The sequence below is a fragment of the Cyprinus carpio genome, chromosome A15, assembly GCF_018340385.1.
Source record: "Cyprinus carpio isolate SPL01 chromosome A15, ASM1834038v1, whole genome shotgun sequence".
NCBI lineage: Eukaryota > Metazoa > Chordata > Actinopteri > Cypriniformes > Cyprinidae > Cyprinus > Cyprinus carpio.
This window is the reverse complement of record NC_056586.1, coordinates 15,720,571-15,744,550: the sequence shown is the minus strand read 5'-3', so window position 1 is coordinate 15,744,550 and position 23,980 is coordinate 15,720,571. Positions and strand designations below refer to the sequence as shown.

The 23,980-nt window shown below is 36.2% G+C and overlaps 1 protein-coding gene across 1 annotated transcript in view; it reads right to left on the bottom strand.

Annotated features, from left to right (window-relative positions):
- The window catches only part of LOC109104359 (seizure protein 6-like), a 152,893-nt gene that overhangs the window by 57,683 nt on the left and 71,230 nt on the right, over positions 1-23,980 (bottom strand). Inside the window, 2 exon segments of the mRNA XM_042771699.1 lie at positions 11,742-11,875; positions 12,537-13,277. Coding sequence (XP_042627633.1) covers positions 11,742-11,875; positions 12,537-13,277 — 875 coding nt within the window.

The window sequence follows — 23,980 nt, the reverse complement described above, 5'->3', positions numbered from 1 at the left end:
GTTGTTAATCAGAGAGTTGACGGTAGCCATTGACTTCCATAGTATGTGCTCAACAGAAGAAAGAAACTCATACAGGTTTGGAACAAGTGGATGGGTGAACTATCCCTTTAATTGTTTAAAGTAAATGCTTTCACCTTGATTATTTTCCCTTTTGTGGGTCTTAAGCCTACCACCAAATCACAACCGTGAGTGTGACAGCTTTTACACAACAGTTTAGTATTGAATTAAATAACTTACATTTTAGATGCAAATCGCAATGGTTGCTCGACACACAATAGCAGCATTTACTTCCTGAATGAATCAGAATTGTTGAACGAATCGTCTGAGTGAATGATTCAATGATTTGTTCATAAAGACAATGTCAGTGAATTCACAAACAGCATACTACTCTTATGATCTACGCCATAGAAATACATGGTAAACATAGTAAGAGTAGTATGCCAGTACGCTGTTCCAAATCCACTGAGTCACTTATTTTGAGTTCCTGAATGAGAATGCGCTTTTGAACATATTGACTGAAAATAAGATTTATGACTTACTCATAAATATAGTTACTTGTTTCCACCTTCTGGCATAATGATGTAACCTGCAGAAAGTTTTATGAAAAAACCTCACCACTAATGCACAGAGTGAGTCTGAAGTGTACTGATTATGTTTGATTATTTTTCTCCAAAGGAATGATTAGGCAAAACTACTTTTGAATAATTTTATTTTTAGTACAACTTCTTCATTGTATCAGACCAGTCCACCCAATTGTTTATTTTATATTATATTAAAATGTAAATATAATAATATAAATTAAATTTATTAATTGTTTAATTAAATATAACTTAATAGTTATTTTTATTATATATTTAAATAGTGTTTGTATGTTTTTTCTGCATTTTAATATATTTCTAAATAAATTAATGGATTATAAATTAACTTCATGTCACTGAACAAAAAAAAACAACAACAACATTTTGCTCTCTTCCTCACCTCATTGCTTGCTACATGTGTGAAGGTTCATTAAACAATCCAATGAGCCAAAAAGATTTTCAATTTGTATTATTCAACATATTCATCATATAAATAATGATCAAAAGTGCTAACAGCAGCCACTTCATTTAAAACTCCAGAACAAAACAGCAACAACTCTCTCTAACAGTTGTTGTATATATGATTTTAGGGTAAAGCAAAGTGGTGTCGACAGCAGCGTTCTGTATTTGAGTGAAAATGGCAATGAAGCGGTGTCAGAAAGGATTACACGCAGAAGAACTCGCCCTTGGTGGCCAGTGACCTTCAGGAAGGGCGGGGGAGAGACATGGCCTGATGTTTAGGAGAACGACGGGCACGTAAAAGCCTTCGGGCTCAGATGGGAAAGGTGGAAGGCTACAGCCATCGCCGTCATTCTGCGTTTTTCGCACCATCTCACAGGTGTATCTGAGGAGATAAATGTCGAGCATGGTTAACGAGCACCTTTTAGAGCTTGTCTGTGCTTGCACGTCCCCTGTGTGGAGTAATGACTGGATTATCATAATTTGATAATAGTGTTCTCTCAGCCCTTTGGACTATTGCAAAGCCTTGCTAAAGCAAAAGAAGTGTAATCGAAGTATAACAGAAGTGTGGTGACAGGACAGGCAGTGATTAAATGTGGTGAACATAATACTGAGTAAGAAAAAAATAATGGAGAAAGAAATAATGAAAAACAAAGTGATGCTTAAAGGGAAGAAAAATAAGTTTCTATCATCATTCACTCATCCTCATGACACTGCTTCTTCCTTGGAATTCAAAGGACAATTCTGAATAATTTCCTGGGTAATTTTTGCTACATAATTACAATGATGTAATGGTGACTGAAGCTTTCAATCTTAAAAAAATAACACAAAAGTGCCATAAAAAGTATCATGAAAGTAGTTCATATGAGTCATGCACTAGGCTATATTCCAAGTCTTCAAAAGTCATATCATGGATTTGCGAGATGAACAGTCTAAAATTTGAAGTTATTCACTGATTATTTTGCCATCCAGTGAACTGGTAACCACTGCAACTGGATTGAATCAGTATGTCCTCGAAAATGACTCATTCAGTCTCATTTTGTGAATCAGTTCATTTAAAACAACCTATTTAAAAAAACTATTCACATTATAAAACTAGACATTGCTAAACCCATCACAAACAAACCAAGAACATATTGAGCAGAGGTCAAATTATCAATGAATAAAGTTACTGTGAAATATAGTTACAACGAAAGTTACTGTGAAATATAGTAAAAGTCATATGAATCACTTTTATCATACTTTAACCACTTTTTTTTTTATTATAGAGCGCTTTTTCGTACACTATCCTTTTAAGTTGAGTACCTACTTAGTTTCTCTGTTCTTGGCCCTGTACTTAACAGAAGCCCAGCCGGTTTGTTCTCATTTTAGAACAAACCAATGCCAGTTCTTGACGAAAACTGTGTGGGAGAGCCACACATGAATCACACATTTGGCTGTATTGACAGTGGAAGTATACGAACATGCTTGAGTCTTCCTTATGGTCAATATGTAACCCAATATGCAAGCCTTGTTCCAAATGAATCATCCAACTCCACACTTCACTTTTCATTTTTCATCAAAACACACCCCTCGTTATCTAGCCTTTTTGGGTTTATCAACAGGTGAGTACCAATTAAATTCTTTAGGGGCCTGAGCAGGCAGATAACGCCCTTTCAATCGCATTCTCCAGCACTGTTCCCAGTTTCAAGGTCCCCTGTTCCATTTAATGCATTTCCAATTTTAACCTCACGCACGCAATCCACCAGGCCAGAAAGGTTTTAATAGGCATTGGGTAGAATTTGCTGGAAGGCAGTGCTGCTCACTACTGCCTGACTTTCATTCCATGGCCCTTTTCATTCTCTGCATGGAGGCATACACTGAACGAGGGTGACAATAAAATGAGGCAAACAAGATGGCTGGAGCTAAAATGTTGTTGTTTGCATGCACATTATATCTGAAGGCCCTGGTCAGGGGGTACAAAAACAGTATTTTGAGTAGATGAAGGAGGAATTAAAATACATAGTGAACTGATAAGGACCGGCTGGGGTTTGGATTGAGACCAGAGTGTAAGACAAGAGTGACCCTTTGAAATGAGAATCATCATCAGTCCGTCTGTCACTGTCTCTTTCCATCTATTAACAAAAACACATCAGTGCACATGCTGGATACCATGGAAACGGGTCTGGAGTAAAAAAAAAAAAAAAAAAAATGGCAAGTGGAGGACATAAAAACGTGTGTGTGCTCCAGAAACATTTCTTATTTTTCTTACTGTTGAAAATGTTTTTTGCTGCTTATTATTTTTCTGGAAACTGTGATACACTACTATTCAAAAGTTTGGGGTAAGTATGATTAAAAAAAAGCAAGAAATTAATTCACCAAGGATGCATTCAATTGATCAAAAGTGACAGAAATCTTTTTTAACATTATAAAAGTCTTTACTATTTCAAATAAATGTTGCACAATTAAGTTGTATAGGGTGAATGTATAGGGTTTGAAAAAAAATGTATAGGGTTTATTTAAAATTAATGTTCAGAATTAAGTTTTTTTAATGTTGATATTAGTAAGAAATTTTATTAATATTATTTGAGGTTTTCGTGATTGTTAAGAATGGAGTAATGGCTGCTAAAAATTCAGCTTTTCCGTCACAGGAGTAAATTACATTTACAAAAAAAAAAATATTTAAAAACAGATATTTTAAATAGTAATAATACTTCACCATGTTTCTCTTCTTACTGTATGTTGATCAAATAAATGCAGTCTTGGTGAGCATAAAAGACATCTATCAAAAACATTTAAAAATCTTAATTATTCCAAACTTTTGGCCGCCAGTGTATATCCATATAATCTTGAATATATATGGCAATTATTATAAATATAATTATTATATATTGTCAATTTTTACATTTTCAATTTAAGAATACCACAGTCAAATTGTCACATTTGATAAAGCCATGTATTCAGGCTTACAAAACACCAATTCCGCACAACGTTTACTGAACACCAAGTTGCTGAGTTTCCCCTCTAAAGTGCAGAAAAGGCACCCTATTTGCTGATCGCACCTCAGTAAGATGCCACAAGAGACAAAGAAGTGCGAAACCCTCCACCCAGATGCTCACTCCTCAGATATATGTGACGTAAAAGACAGAACCAATCAGTCAGAGAGAACTGGTAGGACAGAAAAGCGCATCGTCAGGACAAACACAATTAGTCAAGAGGAGAACTGCACGGTGGTGCACTAACACCGGTTTCAAATAAGCCACGGGGCGGTGCGCCTTGAAATAAATGACGCTTGTGGGCGCCCATGTGATTAGACACGGCTGACTTTCACACTCTGGATCTGTAATTAATTCCGATGGACGCTGATAAATTAACTGAGTTCCCTCACTCAGGTGCCCCTGCATTCTAATGCATGAAGTTTATCGTACCATAGATGCCCTGCATTAATCAAGGGCAATGGGAATTGACATTGGTATAAACACTCAAGGGTGTATCATACCTGGCATGTGAACCATGCAGTTACATACACATTACTATCAGATTAGAATTACATGACTCACATTCAAATGTTAATTTTACTTGATGCAATAAGTTTAAATAGATTCTAATCAAGCGTGACTTTGTTATTTTGCTATGATTATACACTTCATACCACTGAAACAACAAGCAAGTGTTAGCCTTGAAATCATAATCAGTGAGCCATTAAAATGCATATAAAGTGTGTAAAGAGCAAAATGGCAAATGACAAGTGCATCTACTCTAAATTCATTATTAAGTCTCAAATCTTTAACATGAAAAAAACAGTCTTAGTATTTATATTATTATGGTAATCTACTGGAAAATGATACTTGTTAGTAGTTCTTTGGCTATGTTAAAAATGGAATACTAGCTTACTAATAACTGAACACTGTGCAGTACACTGTATGGTACATTAAAATAATATAGACATAAATTAAAAAAGCAGTCAGTAAGAAATGGTGTCCAATCATTTTTTAAATAACCATGATTATTTATTTATTTACAGATCTTATTCTTAATTTTTGTCAGCCCAATCAAATAATGAGTCAAGACAGAGATTTAAAAAATAGGAAATGGAAGCTCAGGCATGTTGCACAGCGGAATATAGTTCGAGGACATTCCATTATATACTGTACATACTGGAAAAAGTCCATTCAATGCACAGTATACACAGTATAGTATGGCAGTATGCAATTCCCAATATAGCATATAACAAATATAACAAATATAATTTGTTATTTGCAGTCACCTTAACTGTTATGTTTGTGTTGTGTTATGTAACCATATGTTCAGAGTTTTTGTAATACAATAATTTAAGCTGTTTCATTTTGCATATGATTTTTTGAATGTTCACTGTATATTTGACACTGCAGTTAAACACATGTTTGTACTGTTTTTAATTGTCCTATTACTTAAAATGTGCTTATTTTATACATTAACCACTGATTACTGAAACAAATATAAATAGCACATTATTTTCTGATGTTGTATCAACAATTGAAATTAAGATTCATGAAATTTCTATAATGCTACTACTGAGTACTGAGCACTAAATGTAGACTTAATCCTCAAGATCATTTGAAATGTGGGTCATTAGTAGATTATAGCAGTTACATTTGGTAAAATGTGAATAATTTTCTATGGTTAAGTTTTATGAATGATAGCAGTCATAAAAACCTTTCAACTAAATTATTGTACATTAATTCATTGTGTTGTGAAAGTTTCCTGGCAGCTTTGAGGGGAACAGGGGAAATTAGGAGAGTGGCCTTGTTATAACCTCATTCCACAGCTAAACCACACTATTCAAATTCAAATAAGTTTAGCACAAATCTCTCTTGGCTGGTTAAGATCTTTACTTTTATGTCTTAAATCTACAAAAGATTAAGCCACATTGACGTATCCCCCTGAAAGGGATAAGATTACTGGAAATTAGAAGAAAGGAAGTCCTCTGCAAAACAATAGGATCTCATTTCTACACATCCACACTTGTAAAAACATCAGCGTTTAGTTCTGGGCACGAGCAGCGTCCTGTACAGGCAGTGCTACAAACTGTGTCAGCATAGAGGACAGGCCTCATGAAAACAAGTGACAGGCTATTAATACAGCTTGACCATTAGCCCTCTAGTTAGAAGTGAGCTGTGGATGAGGGTAGATGAAATTGTGCTGTCCGAGGTTTTTGATCCATGCTTTTGAGGGGAATGACACTTCAAAAACTGATGTGTGAGGTGAATTGGCTCAAAACCTCAGATGTAGAGCACTGAGAGCAGCTTTGATCAGAGACCGCTGAAATAGCTCCACTCAACAACTAAAAAGAAAAAAAAAAAAGATAAAAAAAAAGAAAAAAAGTGAACATTTAAGGATTTGCATCTAGTGGATTAGTGACACCATGAAATTAACTCTAAAATACATTTTGCACCTAATAATGAGCACAATATTCACCACAATATCCATCCAGCCAGCTCCCAGCAGTTCATTAGAATGAGTATTTTAGGCAAAAAGAAACAACATCGGTTGTCAGGGAAATAAAGTCCTGAGATCATAATGAAAAAATTAAAAGAATGGAGTTCGAGGGATGGAGGGGTGGTTGGATGGTTGGATGGATGGATGGATGGATGGATAAGATTGAAACTCCTGTGATTCCAACAGTAAATTTTAAAAGATTTCCTTTTCTTTATCATAGGCACTGTCCCAATTATGACCACCATTTAACACCAAATCAAAAGAAATAAACATGGTCCTTGAGAAACAAAGAAGATCCTTACAAAGCAGCCAAAATCTCTTTAAGCAAAACATTTGTTAACCTGACATTTTGAAGGGACCCTGCCAACAGATTTCTGGGTGTTTAACTGTCCAGCTTGACAAATACATTCAAATCAATCTCAGCAATCAGCTCAGAGAGGCTGGAGACCAAACTATATTTATTGAACTGTACAGATGACCCATTTAATCCAGAGCAGTTGAGAGTATCGACCCTCGGTCAGTATCCATGCGCCACCCATGGTTCTGGAGACGACTTATGGATCCCTCTCACTGCGGTGGACAGTGGCTTGAGTTTTGACCCACTTACTGCTCAAGGTGCTGTTTAAGCACCCAATCCATATTGCCATATCTACCCATGGAGTGCACTGACAGTTTCTGCACACTCGCTGGAATATCTGTGGGTCCATTTAGGAGAACTATCTGGACTCAGGATGTGTTTTCACCGCACTGATGAGTCAGCATGAAGGGGACAAATAAAAAGACTAAATCGCTCATGGAGCAGCAAGGAGACGCAGCACGGAGATGCAAACCATAATAAGCTGAGCATTTGGCCGAAGAGCCGGGAATGAATAATACAAAAACAGAAATCTACAAACTGTGAAGCAGATAACTCCATCCATCTGAATTTCAGATGCTTTATTCCTCATGAAATAGCCAAATGGTTGATATTTGAATAACTTCAACGTTACAATTGACAGAAAAGCTGTAGCTGACTGAAATATGTTGAACATACCATTTCTTTCAGGATTTGACACACTTTTTATTAAAGCAATGGTTCATACACAAATGACACAAAATTTACTCACCCTCGAGTCATTTCAAACCTTTATGACTTTCTTTTGCAGAACACTTCAAATCACTGAAATGTTTCAATTGTTTTTGTCCATTAAGTGAAAGTCAAAAGGGTCCAAAACAGCACTGTCCACTATAGTATTTCATTGTATGGAAATTTAATAAGGGCCAGTGCTATTTTTAAAAACCAAGAGTGCTGTCTTATCTTTTCCAATGTGTCTTCAAATAATAAAATAAAAAACGATGTTTCTGCAGTGAAGTAGTTACCAAGGACTCAAACATTCAAATCCTGCACTGCTATTTCTTAGTTCAGATGCAGATATTCACTTGCCACTGGCTTATATTTTCCATTATGTAAATGGGATGACAACAAGGACACACAATTCTAGAGAGGAAAAGTGATGAAAATAGCTTGGCAATCAACACCTAAAAATGGCTGTACAAACAAATACCAGGGAAAAAAATGTTGTGAGATTTTTCTCAAGCAATAAGAGATAAATGTACAAGAAGTAGCAATTTTTTGTGTGAAATTTCAAGCAATTAGTGAAATCAATGTATTGATTTCAAAGCACACAGACAAATTTTTTGAGATCTTATTAGGTTGAGCTTAAGTGTATATATTATTATATATATATTTTTAATGTTAAAACACTTTCCCAGTGCTAGCCTAATATGCAGAGATGAAAGGTATTAACATTGCTTTATGTTTGTTTATGCATAAACCAGCAATATGTTTGCTCGACCAATAGCTAATGTGTAAGCCTGTGAAAAAAGAGCCATTATAATTTTTGCATTTCTGTTTTGTGATGCACTTGATATAATTCCATTTAAATCCAGAGCGTTTTTGTTTAAACAAGGTAGTAATGCACCTTATTTTTTGTTTAGCTGAACAAAAGCAGTCTGTTATGCTGTTTGCAAACAGGTTTTTTTCATTGTTTAATTTTTTTTCAATTATCAAAATTATAAAAAGGGTTTTTTTGCAGCACAAATAGTCATACTTTTACTGCACTCGATATTCTTCGAATTATGCATCTAAAGCAGCAAAATGAATCAGAACTCTTGCACATTCAGGAAATAGCTTACTTCCGCATTGAAAATAAAGGGGATAGTTTGAAGCTCTAGGTGTTAGCCTGCACTCCTCAGCACCCCAAGATTCAGACTCATTAAATTTCCAATGTGCCATCTTGCTCTCTTATTAACTTGGTAATTGTTTACAAGCAGTGATAATACCCAGAGTCATGGCAACTGTCATGGCTGAGTGGACAGAAGTGATCTCCAAGCACCAGGATGCCATATTAAACATCTACTCTCTGTCCAAAAAAGAATTGAGAATGAGGACAAGCTATTTTTTATTTATTTTTTTCTGCTCTGCCCTAATAGACAAGATATGTCTTGCTTGCGGGCATCATCGCAATAGAGACCATTACACTAATCCATTCAGACACTATTACGGTAGGACCTGAAATTCAAGACACTTAAAAACAATTGCTTATTTATTTATTTAGTTTGTTCTCAATTACGGTTTGTTTATACTGTTAAGCAGCATCTAATGGAGTGTTTTATCTTGTACAAAAGTAGTGATGTTCTCTCCTGTTCCATCTGTGGATGAATCTTACAAAGTTTAACATATATAGACTATACAGACACTAGGGATGTCAAAACTTAATACCAAGTCAATGCCAAAATAAAAAAATATCACAGCAGTGCCTGGTCCCCATTCACGTCCATTACATAAAAGCAGTGTTCTGTTAAATATTTTATTCCATGCAAGAAAGAAAGTTAGTTTGATGTAAGACTGCAATAAGATATTTGAACTTGCACAAGCACTGTTTACTTCAGGTTTAAAAAATTGTTTTGATTTTATTTTAATTGTTTTAATTAAATTTGTCAATATACTGTATAGCTATTACTAGTATTGGTATTTTGACAACCCAAAAAGATGTACCAAATAAGAGGAATCTAGTACTGGAGAAAAATGTAAATGTGTCTTTAAAAATTACATGATTGGGTCAAATAAGCTCAAACTCAGCTTCCATCAAGAAATGGATCCTCAGCAAAAAGGATGTTCTGGAGTGGCACCATAAAGATGATATTTGAACTCCAGTGAAAGTGAGCACCTTACTTCCTCAGATGACTCATCTCCATCACCGTAGGCGAGTTCAGCAGGATGTAGCTCTCGGGGGAGATGGAGTCTAAAGATCAGTATCTGGGTATAAAAGGAAGAGTGAGGCATGACCTGAGTTCCATCCGCTGAGCTCAGACTGATGAGGGTTTAGCCATTTGGCCTGGATCAGCAGGTCAGGGCTGTACAGATGATGAGAACAGCCCTCGATACGCAAGGTCAGCAACCACCCGCCACCAATAATACCCGATTCCCAGAAGAATCCAGCTGGTGAAGGCCATAGCCATCCAGCACGAGCAGGAAGTGATCTAAAGAATCAAATCTCTTTTTTTTCTTCTCTCAACTGAATGATGGAAATGGTTTAAATGCATTTTAACCCTCCTGATGACCACCTTCAAAGTCCAAGATCCTCACGAGGTCTAAAAACGGGATTGTACAGCATTCAGAGAGGCTTCTGGATCAGAGGAAGGCTTAACCAGGACCAATTGAATAAATTAGGCACATAGCAAATGCAAAGCAGGTCCTCGCATTGTCTGAATTAAACATTATTGTTGTCTATCAGCCGAAGGATGAGGCGGCTTTAATTAAGTTAAGAGTTGCCTGAGAGACAGTTTAACAGGAGGGCATTAAAGAATACCGTAAACAAACAAAAGGAGTGGACAGATAATCCATAAGCAATTAATTAAGGGAGGAACTGTGTGGCTTCCGCACATATCAGTCACATTGAATAATTGCTGAAAAAGAAAGAGATATTTATATACTGTCCCAGGTTAACAAGTCTGTACAAGGAAAGGAGGAATGAGATGAGACACAAGGCACCCCTCCCTCTCACAGTCCTTCTCTCCCTAACAACTAAGATGCTGCAGCAGCTCGCATGATGGTTGACAGTGATTTGGTATGCGTGATCTTTACTATTCATGATATATTAGCTATACCATCTGGAAGGTCAGGGAGGTAATGGCTATTGTATATTTTATGAAGGAGACTGCAGTTAATCATAAGGATGAAGGTGATTTTTGTGAGGGCGTACAGCATGGTTTTGTTCCAAACCCTATGAGCTTCCATGCTGTCTATACTGTCTAAAAAGGCAGTATCTAACCAAAGATTTGCTTGAAATGTATATGACGAAAGAGAAAATCTGAGTGTAAATCAATATATTGGAAATAAAATAAAATCTGTTAATATTTAAAAAAAGTTAGGCACACTTTTAGGGGGTGGATTTTAATCAGACAGCATTATTATTTTTTGTTTAATAATTCTTCATTACTGATTAAAATATAGTTATAGAACAGAACATCTCTACGGACTCTATCCACAATTTTATTAAACAAACAAACAAACAAATTAGCTTTTTGCAATGGTTTTTGGAATTGTCTTATCCTTGAAGTATAATACAATGATTTTGACCAAAATAACTTGTAATGTGTCATATTTTCACAACATTTGGAACAGGCTTTATAGGCAGATCACAAGGGTTCAAAACAGAGCCATCAATAGCAGAGTTTTAAAAAAAATGAATAAATAGATTATACCTGTGCATCTGCCACTGACAGATATTCTCCTAAACCATTCAAATACATCAGCCATTTCTGTCAGCTTTTGTACGAACAGCAGCTGCATTTATATGTGACCTTTACATCTAAAACACACTTCTTAAAGCTGAAGGTAGGAATTTTTCCAATGCAAAAATGCTTTTTCACATATTCAGAGAGAACTATAAGAGAGCCATTTCTAGGTTGATTTCTGAAAAGTGTAACAATGTGGCTCTTTGTTGCTACCAAAACAGCTACATTGACTCAACCAAGAGTGTGAGATTGGGGTGGGTCTATCTGTTTCCCCGACCAATGGCATATATGGGGCGTTTCTGCAAAACCTGTGTGAAAACAATCACTATTTTTCTGTTTGATACTAAAGGCACAGTAAACTACACACTTAACCTTTCAAGAATAAAAGAGCAGAACTGGATTACCACTGTAATTTAGATCGTTTCCAGGGACTGGGTTAATAACAAAAGCACCGTGTGATGAATTTACCTGAATTTCCACCCCATAGCCCAAGTAGACTGTCACGGTGTATGTGCAGTCCACATCCATATTGTACCAACTCCTGGCTTGCTGCAGTGTCTCTATGTAGCCTCCCGGCGATGTGAAATTAGTGTTGCATGGAGCTGCATTAGAAAAAGGTAGAAGGACAGAGAGAGACAGAGAGAGTGTGCATCAGTAGAGGCGAGCCTTTTCTCATTCTCTCCATCTCACTTCATTGCATTCCCTCCCATCTTTAATTGTCCTTCAAGATTTTCTAATTTTCTGTCTGATTCAACAGGGTCAGTTTTCCTGCCCTGCTGTGTAGGAGCTTGTGGACAATTCAGGTGAAATGGCAGGTGAGTGAATATTTTCTGGTAGCCCAGAGGTCTTTCGGCTCTGTCGGCTCCTTTATCTTCCTCTAGAGTTAAATGCTGCTTCTGGTCAAGAGATATGTTCTCGCTCCATATAAATTCATATGCTTGGCCTTAGTTATTACAGATGTGCAGAATAACATACTTTCATAATTAAACTGTCAGTTGGTTGAACAACTTATTTAAAGGGACAAACATGTAGCCTGAATAAATTTTTTTCAGGCCCCAGAATTCATTGCACAAATCTACCAAAGTCGTCATGTAAGGAGGCGCCAAACAGAGCGGCACAAAACTGCTTATGCACTGGCATCTCAAAACCCACATCTTTAGGCACAAGCAGGGCAGGTTAACCTCTGGAGAGCTCTGAATTATGCATCAGGAAGCTGTGTAAAAAATATGTAAATCTAAGTTACGCTGATGGTGTGAATGGTACCTGGCGCCTGCATGGTCGTAATAACCGTTGTGGTGATGATGGTGGAGGTGGTGGTCTCCTCATCCAAATCCCCAGGCATTGATGATGCTTTTACAGCAACATCACTTCCTGGAGCGCCATGTTCTACCTTGAGTATTGAAGGCTTTGCTTTGTCTCTTTTCAGCAGGATTGTTGCATCTTTGGGCTCGTTGGTTAAGGACGGAGTGACATCTCCTCTGTCTGATTGTTTGGAAGCAGGCAGAGCGGATGTGTGCACGTCCGCGGTGGTCACTGAAGCTACGGTGATGGACACGGGTGGTTCCTCTGTGCTTCTCCTCTGCGTTTCTGCTGAAGGTTTGCGCTGGATGTTGGGCACGTGTGGCTGGGTGAGGGCGGCGGCTGATGGAGCCAGTGTGGTGGTTCTGGGAGCTGCTACATCAGAGAATGGAGGTGCATCCTTGTGTGGGACCAGCTGTGTGGACGGATCCTGGAGGAGATGGGAATTAGACGATGGAATTGTGGGATGGTGAGCTGCCCCTCCGCTGTCCTGAAAATACTGCTCATGGCTTTGGCCCCGAGGGTCGTAAGGCGGGTAGGGCTTAAAAGGCGGATGGTGGTCGAGGCCACTGTAAGGGGGAGCCGTTGTGAACAGCGGCAGGCCTCTGTCTGTGTCCTGTGTGGTGTGATATGGATTGGACCCGTCCTCTGCTTCCAGCTGACCTCCTCTTTGGGTGACTGCTAACCTCCTGTCCACAAAAGAACCTGGAAAAGACAATCAATACAAGCTAATTATGAAATATTCAGTGAGTTTATAACTCTCACCAAAAACTATTTCTGATGTACATTGATTAAAGATTTTTGATTTGTTATTTCAGTGATGAATTCAACATCCTAAACAATCACATTTATTTCTATAGCACTTTTCATATTGACCAAGTGCTTTTACATGATAAAATAATATCAGCAACACAAAACAATATAACATAAAACATAAAACCACACTTAATTCCCCTACAAGCAAATGCAAAATGATAAGTCTCCAAAAGTCACTAAAACACAGTAAATTGATAACTAAAGCATAAAGCAACACAGCTTGCTAAACTATTAAAAATATAGGTTCATGTCCATATATCCATAGTAATATCATTAGAGCACACTGTTTAGGTGGGGAGACTGTGTCCCACTACTGACAAAAGGCTAGATACACCCCTGGCAAGAAAGCATGAAAAGCACAAAAACCAAAGCAAAGTTCCATCGTAAGTAACTTGCCTGAGATTGTCGACAGAGAGGCCAAAATACTGTTGTGTACCTTTAACAAATTTTAATCCAAGTAAATCCAAGTAACTGAATGAAATTAATATATATGAACAATATGGACTACATTTACATTTTCATCAAAAAACTAAAATCAAAAGCTGTAAAAATGAACAATGATTTAGAGCTACAAAAATAACTTGGGTGTTCAAACCACTATAGTCGTTTTTAACATATTTCAAAGCCAGACACCATACTTTGTGTTATGCCTTACAACAAATTTCCACTCTATACCACCCAAAGAGAGGAAGACTGTGCAGTTTATACGGCTCGTGATGCTTTGTGGTTCAGCCATACAAAATTGCAAAGCATTCAAACTGAGGGGTCAGAGCCCCTAGCACATTAACAAAATGGAAAAGTATCTGCTAAATGGATTATGATTGGAGATGCTTTGAAAACGCCGCGGAGCATGTGGAGGAAAAAAGATAAACTCCTTTACCATAATTGTTCATTTGAATGCTCTCTCTCCTCCCCTTGCCAATTAATGAGTCCAAACCCTCATCAGGCGGCACGTCGTAATGAGTGGATTTGAGAACTGTAGCAGTGAAATGGAAAATCCTCCACCTGCACCTGGTGAGATGTAATCAGCCGGCCTTCAGGAGGCTGCAGCGTACCGGGGAAACTTTTGATTTCACAATGCTTCATTTGCACTCTAATAGCTCTCTTTGTTTTTTGACTTACTAATAACAATCTGCTTCCAACAACAGAGCCTGGTGTATCTGAAGCGTTTTTCCACGAAAGTAAAGGAGAGGATGATATCTCAAACTGAATGGAACTGACAGGCTATTTTTTCTCCTTATCCTATGAAGTGTCAGAGGCAAAAGATACACATCGTTTCGCAGAGCGGTGATGTGTGTTTTATGAGAGATTGACTTCGCTTTGAGGGTAACATTGACATCTAACGCATCACTCAGATCCAGGCAAAGTGACACATGAGAGACAAAGCAAAGGGCAGAAAGTCCTCAATTCCTGTCATCTATTAAGAATTCAGCCATTTGTAGATCAAACCCCAAAAGCAGACGGGATGTTTTTTGTTTTTTTTGATGAGGAAACCAAAACGCAAATGTTATGAGCTCTAAATGTCAGTCAGGGCTTTGCTTTATGATTCATTTATTAGCTGTGCCCTTACATGAGTAATTCTAAAATAACTGATGTCAAATTTCAAGGTTGTTAAATTAGACAGGCTGAATGTAATGAATGTGCCTAATGTTACAAGGTAAATTATTATTTATTTCACACAGAATACGAACATCTCTGGAAATAAACACTCGCGAAAGTTTGTATCTTGGGAGTTTCTGACTTATAAAAAGCTTCTGAAATCACTATGCATATCATACTCAATGTCACAGGGATTTTGTGTTGAAAAAAAAAAACAGCGTTCCCAAACACTTCCCAGTGGAAAGTCCATATACCCCCTGCACTTCACATAACCCCAGCAGTTCATAGTCCAGGCTCCACTAAAAACTCTAGGCAAGACCAAACAGATGTGGTGCGCTGAGGCAGGAGAGTGTTTGATTTGCTCCATTAGTGCTGGTGGAGTATAAACAGAACCTTTCAGACTGACTTCACTGTCTGTTCAAAGGTCCCTCAGTGCTGTGCTCTTCAATGGCTGGATTTGACTTTTAAATGACCATGAGCCTGCCTTAGAAGCTTTTTACACAAACCAGAGGGGGAGTGTGAGCTTTGTTTTACCCTCTGTTGCATTTTCTCTTAACTTGCAAATAGGTATGTTCACTAAACTCCTATTTAAATAGCGTCCTTTATGCATGAAACACAACGAAGGAAGAATTACTGCAAAGAACAGCTGGAGGGAGAACTGGGGTGTCATTCATTTTTATGCAAAAGTTGCCCTGAGACATCTGTAAAGAAGCATACCATTTACTAGTCATTATTTATAAGAAGCTTTCATCCAAAGTGACTTATAGTACATGTATTACCTGGGCAATCCCTCTAGTGCAATCTGGGTTCTTTGTTGCTTTCACAAACTCCAAAAAATTGCCCTACTTTTGAGTTCATATGTTGTCCCCAAGAGTTTTTGTACTGTAGGTGCGTCCCAATTCAGATACCTATGCACTATTCTAGCCATTTTTAGTATAAATAGTGTGAAGAGTGTGTTCACACTGAAAAGTTAAAAAAGATTGTCTGCACTTTAAATGATGATGAAATGTGGAATGTTGGACATTTCATGCTGCATTTTCAAACTGTCGCACATTTAATTACATGAGGGGGCAGGGCTATTCATACACTATATAGTGGTTTACATAGTGCATCATTTGGGACACAACTTTTGTATGCACTTGTAGCATTATTACACATTACACTGTGTCCTAACCAACTCTGACACATGATACACCATGAGCGGAGATGAAGGAGATTCTGTTTGGGAAAATGGTTTCTATTTTTGTGACGTCGTGGCTGAAACAACAGCATACAAACTGTGACAATAATAGTCACAGATACTGAGTATGTGCTTTTTAATTGACTTTTCATTGAGCACTGGTGTCTCTGGTATCTGGTGTGGACAGACAAATTGCTTGTTACTGGAATCTTATCGCATCGCATCTGGCTAGGACACAGTGTTACAATCACTAAAAATGCTTAAACAGTAGAAAAAGAAGCTTGCAAAAACAAGGTCACAGGTTTGATTCCCAGAGAATGCATGGACCAAATGTTTGCCTTGAATGCACTGTAAGTTTCTTCAAATTTAAAAAAAATCTGTAATACTTTAGCATACAGTTTAGGGACCAATTATCACTATTAACTAGTTGCTTATTAGCATGCCTATTTTCAACATATTGGATGTTTGTTAGTATTTATAAAGCATTTATTCAGCATGATCATATTCTAATTCTGGAATTGGAATATATATATATATATATATATATATATATATATATATATATATATATATATATATATATATATATATATATATATATATATACATATATATTAAAATGTATTATTTATTTGTTATTTGTAAATGTATTATTTATTCTTTTGAAATAAAACTATTAAATCCATTACAACACAGATGAAAGATTGTCTATTGGTTTATTACAGGTCTAAGGAACAGAAGAAGTTTTAAGTATTAAGAAACTAATAAATACAGTGTTAAAATACTTTCTCTAAGCTCAAAGAGCAGCATCTAAGGCCCATCAAGACACAGAGAGGATTCATCTCCCAGAGCTCATGTATCAGCTGTGTGACCGGAGGAGGGATTGTTTGACTTTGACAGTAAAGGTTGACGGGTAGCAGACGGACAGTTTTCTGTGATGTCTTTTCACATGCCACCCAGCAAATCTTTTACTCAATTTTTGCCTGCCACTGTTTGCATTGATTAAAGTATAACCGCCTCCTTGCAAGGATATTTGTCTGTCCCAGCCCTAAGTGAGTTTTGATAACAGATCAGTAAGGAGACGTTGCGGGTACTATGCTTCAAGAGAATGAAACAGATGGTGAGAAAAAGGAGACAGAGAGACAGATACAGAGAGAAAACACACACCACAAGCGACAAGGCATCTACTGAAAACTGTGAAAAAGAGAAAGACTGTGAGGCAAAGCACTCCCCTCCCCATTGTGTACAGCTAGCATCAATAATGCACCAGGGAAACTAACACAGCGCCTCCCTCACAGCTATACGTCTGCTCCAGCTCCCCGCGCCTCCACTGTGTAGGCAAAAAATAAAAATACAAACTCCAGGAAGGAGCACACTGCCAAGTCTAAGTTATGAAAAAGAAAACAAGTGGGAAAAGACAAAAAACAAATCAAGCTTCACTTCTGCCTGAGCAAGTAACTAGCATAGGCTTCTCTGACACATCTGACATCACTTATTTAAAGCTGAGCTGCTTAATTTATTAGAAGTGGCAATATAGTTAAATACATAAAAATTGCTTAAATTAATCAGCACATAACTCTATTCATCTACCTTCACAGCCAAGGTTTCTTCGTCTGCTTCCCATAACAGTCATGCCATACTTTGCATTTATTGTCCTCCATCTCTATCTCTCTCCACCTCCTTCTTTCAGCCAAAGTCACTCCAAGTTGGAGAGATTCAAAGGAGGACTGAGTGATGGAGAACCGCCTCAAGAGGTACTTTGATGTTTATCATTGAGCTTTTCATAGACTGCAACTAAAAATGGGGCTTATCTCGAACAGACCACGGAATCCTAAATAAACGGAGCTGATTACATTTCCGAGCATTTTTGTTCACTGGAGGAATGGTTTGTGGAAAGGCCTAAAAACACTTTTTGTTCCATCATTTTTTATTTATTTTTTGGTCAGACAAAATAAAGACTGGCCCTACAGGTGATTTTTTAACCCCATTTTTACTAGGTTAGAATACAACTAAGCATTCTGATCCATATATCCAACCATACCACACAGCTCTTTCAGAACACAATGATGGTGATAACAAAATGCTTGCTAGAGAACCAAAAACTGTTTAAAAACAGTTTGAATGATGATCACAACCCCTTTTTACTTTCATAATATGACATATTTCCAAGTTAAGATATTAAATAAGTGTGGGTGTTTCACTCATGAATGGAGCCAGATTGAATAAAAGTTTGTTAAAACAGTCTAAATTAAGATATTAGGGTACTGACTAAGAGTGTACAACAGTCTGTGTGGGTTAAGCGACAAAAGTGGAAAAGAAAAGTTATTTTAGGGGAAGAGCAAGTTATTGCAGTTTGATTAATGAGGCACTTACAATGGTCAAGTTACAGACTAATTTGGGTCGGTAAGATTTTTTTATGCTTTTGAAGATATCTCTATGCTCACTAAGTCTGCATTTATTTGTTCAAAAATACAGTAAAACAATTGTATTATAAAATATTATCAGAATTTAAAATAATTGTTCTATTATAACGTATTGTGAAAATGTATTTATTCATGTGATGGCAAAGCTGAATTTTCAGCAGAAATTACTCCAATCTTGAGTATTAAGGATTATGAGTGTTGGAGTGGTGCTTAATATTTATTTGGAAATTTAGATAAGTATATTTTTAGGATTCTTTGATGAATATAAAGTTCAGAAGAGCAACATTCAACATTTTTCTGTATTCATGTAAAATCAGTTTTGATCATTTTAACATGTCCTTCCTTCATAAGTATTATGAAAATTTAAAAAAAAAATTAAATAAATAAAAAACTGACCCCAAACATTATGGTAGTGTATATCCATGTACAACGTTGTTGCCATGACAACAGAATGCCATAAACTCTAAATCTGTTAAAATAATTATTTATAAAATGTTATATATATAAGCTTTGCATTTTTGCTTTTATATCCTCCAAAAATGGGTTCTATTTATTTCCATTGTAAGTGCCAATTTTTAGAAAAAAGAGAAAGCGAGACCGTGAGAATTATTTTTTATGGTAATCAAGACTATCGATTCAACTTGACCTATTGAACCTGGAATATTCTTTCAACTCTCTCAAATCCATATGTAACAACTGCACGCATCAGCTTACACATACACACTCTCTCTCTCTCTCTCTTTATCCCCAGAGGAAACTTGAAAGAATGTCACTTCAGTTATGATGAGCCCTTTCAGAGAGCATGAGGGAAATTAAGGGGAGAAGTGAGATGAGGTGGCTACATCACCTCCTAAATTGATTTTCTTTGATTCGTGTCTTCCCCACTCACAGTTCAACACTTACACTCCACACACACAAGGCTTCATAATTAATTTATTTGGATGGCAGAGAGCTGCTCACAGACTCCAATTATATGGAGAGGGAGAGACTCAGAGGTGAGTAATCGCTTCCACAGCACACTATATTGTCTTCACATACTCAAAGTGCATTTTTAACTGTTAAATTTAGTTTTTTATATTATGTAGCTTTAATATGACTCATTATAATGTTTAAATTATTTATCAATATATTTAAGGTTTATCTGTGGCCAGAAAACAAGAACAAACCATATATTCAACCCAGAATTCTATTCATGCATGTAACTAAAGTATCTATCTCTGTGACGGTGTTGTTCTTGTTAACTGAAGCAAAAAATAAAAACAATGTTGAAAAAAAAAAGCTGAAATAAAATAAAACTGAAATCTTAGATGAAAATCTCATATTTCAACAACAAATAGACAATTTTTAATTTTTATGTTTTTTTAGTTAATTTATTATGTGTATTTTGTGTGTTTTAATTGTTTTTTTTAAGTTTTTTTTTGATTATTATATTTAAAAATAAATAGTAATTAAATTTATGTTTGGGCTCTGTTGTTAATTGTAACCTTACAATAAGGTAAAAGGGCGTTGTAATGTAAAACGGTATTTTAACCACTGCATGAGCGGAACTTCATTGGAAACTTCCAGATTTATATTGTTACTTTTGATAAGAAACAAAATCTCATCTTTCAAATTATGTCCAATTTTTTCTGGAAATTCAAACAATAAATGCCATTTGACACTCTTTGATATGGTGACAGATCGCTGTAAAAATGCCTCAGTTCAAGCGGCAATGCGATCATCCCTTCCTTTTTACTAGTTTTAATGTAAAATAAACATGAAGGAACATCTCATGTCTCGTGTAATCGCTCAGTCATTTTTAATTTGAGTGTTGATTATTATATAAAAATAAACAGTAATTGAATTTAAGTTTGGGCTACAGTTCACCTAAAAATGAAAGCATGACATTAGCAGCAAATATGCTTTTGTTGTACTGAAAAGAAGTGAATATTCTAAAAGAAAAAAAAATCTATTCTTGTATATCAAATCACATGGGTTTGAAACTTAATGATGGGTGAGTAATTGATGACAGAATGCACATTTTTTCATTAACTACCCCTTAGTTCTTAGTGCTTACTGTACAGTTATAAACATCAGCTAAATGCCATAACAGCTCATGATTCATTCGAGTTTATGGCTACATTTAATAAATACATCTACACAGCTCCATCATTTGCACTAGATCTAAGACAATACAGAAACAGAGACACCATGGAAACAGCACACACCATAAAACATACTGGCATTCTCAAATAATGCCAGTTAAGGATGCATTCAGAGACACACACTCACTGACATTTTAATCTACTAAAGTAAACAATGACGATGTGGAACGTTTTTAGTGCGGTAGCATCCTGACAAATCCTGCAGCATGTCTCTGACACATTCCAACACCCTTCATTATCTTCAACCCCGTCACACATAATTCAAAGGCCCTTTGAAACTTCAAGCTGGGGTTGAAAGCGTTCTTTTTCAGCCCTATTCTGTCACAACAGAGAGCAATACAAGTTACTAGGAAAAGCATACTGAGTTGGTTTGACATCTTTCCCAATTCATCAGAGATAACAAAGGCAATTTGCAATACCTGCAAAACACAAAGAAGCCACACAGTCTCCGAACGCAAATAAAATATGATGATAAAGTAATCAGAGCATTAAAAGGTCTAAGAAAACATCCTCTGCTGCAGTCTACCAGGGGCCTGGTTTCAGCTGGATGATACGCTAAGACTAGCAAGGTGAAAAACAGTTTCCTAGACTCAGTTGGGTATGTTGTGTTTACTTCAGTCAGGATTGTGATTGCTCCAGTCGTTTACATCAGATTGCTTCACAATTGTGATGAAACAAGCAGTTGTTTTTAAGCCACTCTCATCGCTACCTTAAGAAAGACCTGTTGTGAATTGGAAAATGCAGCAGGTTTTTGTTGAGGGTTGAAAGTAATGGTGATTGCTGTGGCACTTTAACTTTCAGTGTATGTGAATGGCTCTAATTTTGAAGCTTTATCTTTACAGTTGTTTAACAAAGTAAAACAAGCACAACATTTTTTTTTTTCCAAGGTTACTGGAGAAATCTGGTTGTACACAATCTGTAAGTTGTGCATGTTAATGGCTGTACCAGAGCACTATTTTTAAGAATGCAACAATATTATTTGATTGTCACAAACAAACAAACACACAAACTAATTCTTACTATCATTTGAATTGTAAGTGTTGGGCTGACTATTGATTACAAATCAATTATTAAGTAAAAAATATGTATCTAAAATTTTATTTTATTTACACAATCACACACACACACACACACACACAATTATAAAGCAAAAAATATGTATATAAAATTTTACACACACACACACACAGTGCTTATTTTGGTTACTTATATTACTTATTTAATAATTTTAAACAAAAAAATATAATTTTATAATTATACATTTTACATGCTATTACATGACGTTACATTTTCATAAAAAAATTAAATACAAATTAGATTTGTTGTGGGTCTGCATGGTAGTGTGTGTGTGTGTGTGTGTGTGTGTGTGAGTGTGTGTGTGTGTGTATATACTTTTTATATCACTTCATTTTAAAAAATGTAACCAAACTACTGACTAAACAAATAATAACAATAATAATTCTTGCTTAAAATTATAAATAAGCTTTGATATAGCTAACTATTTAAAACTTTAAAACTACATATTTTGTTTAAAAATATAAAAAAATAACATTGTGATGTTCAGCATAACCCACCTCATATTTAAGACCTGTCAAAGTAAAGAAAAAAATCAACTTATAATAATTAATCATTTCAAGTATTAAATTGAATTGATTGAATTGTATTGAATTAAAGTGTTAAATTGCATTACAGCCTTACCATGTAGCATAAATGTGGTTGTGACAAATCTCTGCAGAGCAATAGCTATAAATATAGACTTATATATCACAGTTCTGTCTTCTACCTTGTTCTATGTCTTCATCCATGATTTAGTCACAGACACCACCAAACTGACAACTGCTGCCCTCTTAACTGTTGTTTCCCCTTGTGACTTCTGGAGATATCTAAGGGTTCACCTGTGTGCTATATCTAAAGTAGAGGCTGTGCCCCCTGCTAGACACAGCAGCACAGGTGCTGGTCCTCTCTACCTGTCCTTTCTTCCATTCTGCACACCACAGTGGAAAGGTCACTCTCACATCTCCATAATGACCAGAGACAAAGAACAAGTAGGGCGGATCAATGCAAGGACACCTACTATCAGTGGCTGCTTATCGACCGGCAGCCAAGAGGAGCCAGTGATGCACTCAGGCAGACATCACCTACTCCGTCCCAGTGGAGAAATAGCCAGAGCAAAAAAGGAGAAAGACAGATAGATAGAGCACTACCCAGACAAGGTATCGATCTCTTCCCCGTTACCATGTGTAAAGACAATCAACAAACCAGAGCAAAAGTGAGAGTCAATGTATAAAGTGACAAACAGTGTTAAGTAGGAACACACAACTTGTAAAATTAAGTTGCATTTTTTTTTACCTACAGTATTTGAATGTGCATCATCAAATTAATATTTTGCTCCTGAGTTACTATGTAGTTCATAGGGTAAAATCAATTATTAGTTATAGTATGTAAAATTATTATATATTCATCTTTATATTGATCTATCTATCTATCTATCTATCTATCTATCTATCTATCTATCTATATACATATTGTTGTACTATTGGTATATAATAATTTGTAATTATAAAAATTATTATACATGTGTCAGGCTTGTGTTGTGTTTTGTTCCCCATGTTCTCCCGGTGTTCCAGTGTTTAGCCCTTGTTTTTGGTTTATTTCCTGTCCTGATTATTTCATTGAGTTCATTAGTTCCACCTGTGTTTGAATTGATTTCAGGTGTGTGTAATTTACTCCCATGTTATGTCTGGTATTTAAAGGATAGTCTGTCAAATGTTTCTTTGTTGAGTCTGAACATTGTTACCTGTTTCCCTAGTGTGTCTTCTTGGTTCCATGTAAAGAAATAAAGCTGTGCCATCGTAAATTCTCCTCGTTCCTCGCTCCTCCCCTAAATGAGCGTGACAACATGTATGTTCATAAATAAAAATTATTCATAAATTGAGAACTGAAAACTTTCCAAAATAAAAGTTTGTTTAAATAATATATGTGTGTATACTGCATTTATGTGTATATACACACACGTAATGTATATATTATATAAATCATACAAATATGTAATAAGTAACTTTTTCTTTGGAAAAGATCTTTTCTCTGCAGCTTTCCACAGCTCAGACATTTATTTGATTTTCAGTTAAATGTGAAATTGCACCAAATAATCACTCATTGTCCGTGCTTTTGGATGGTGCCTACAAATTCTTGATCTATTTGGGCAAAACCAAGGAATTGTTTTTGACATTTAATATTTAATATTCA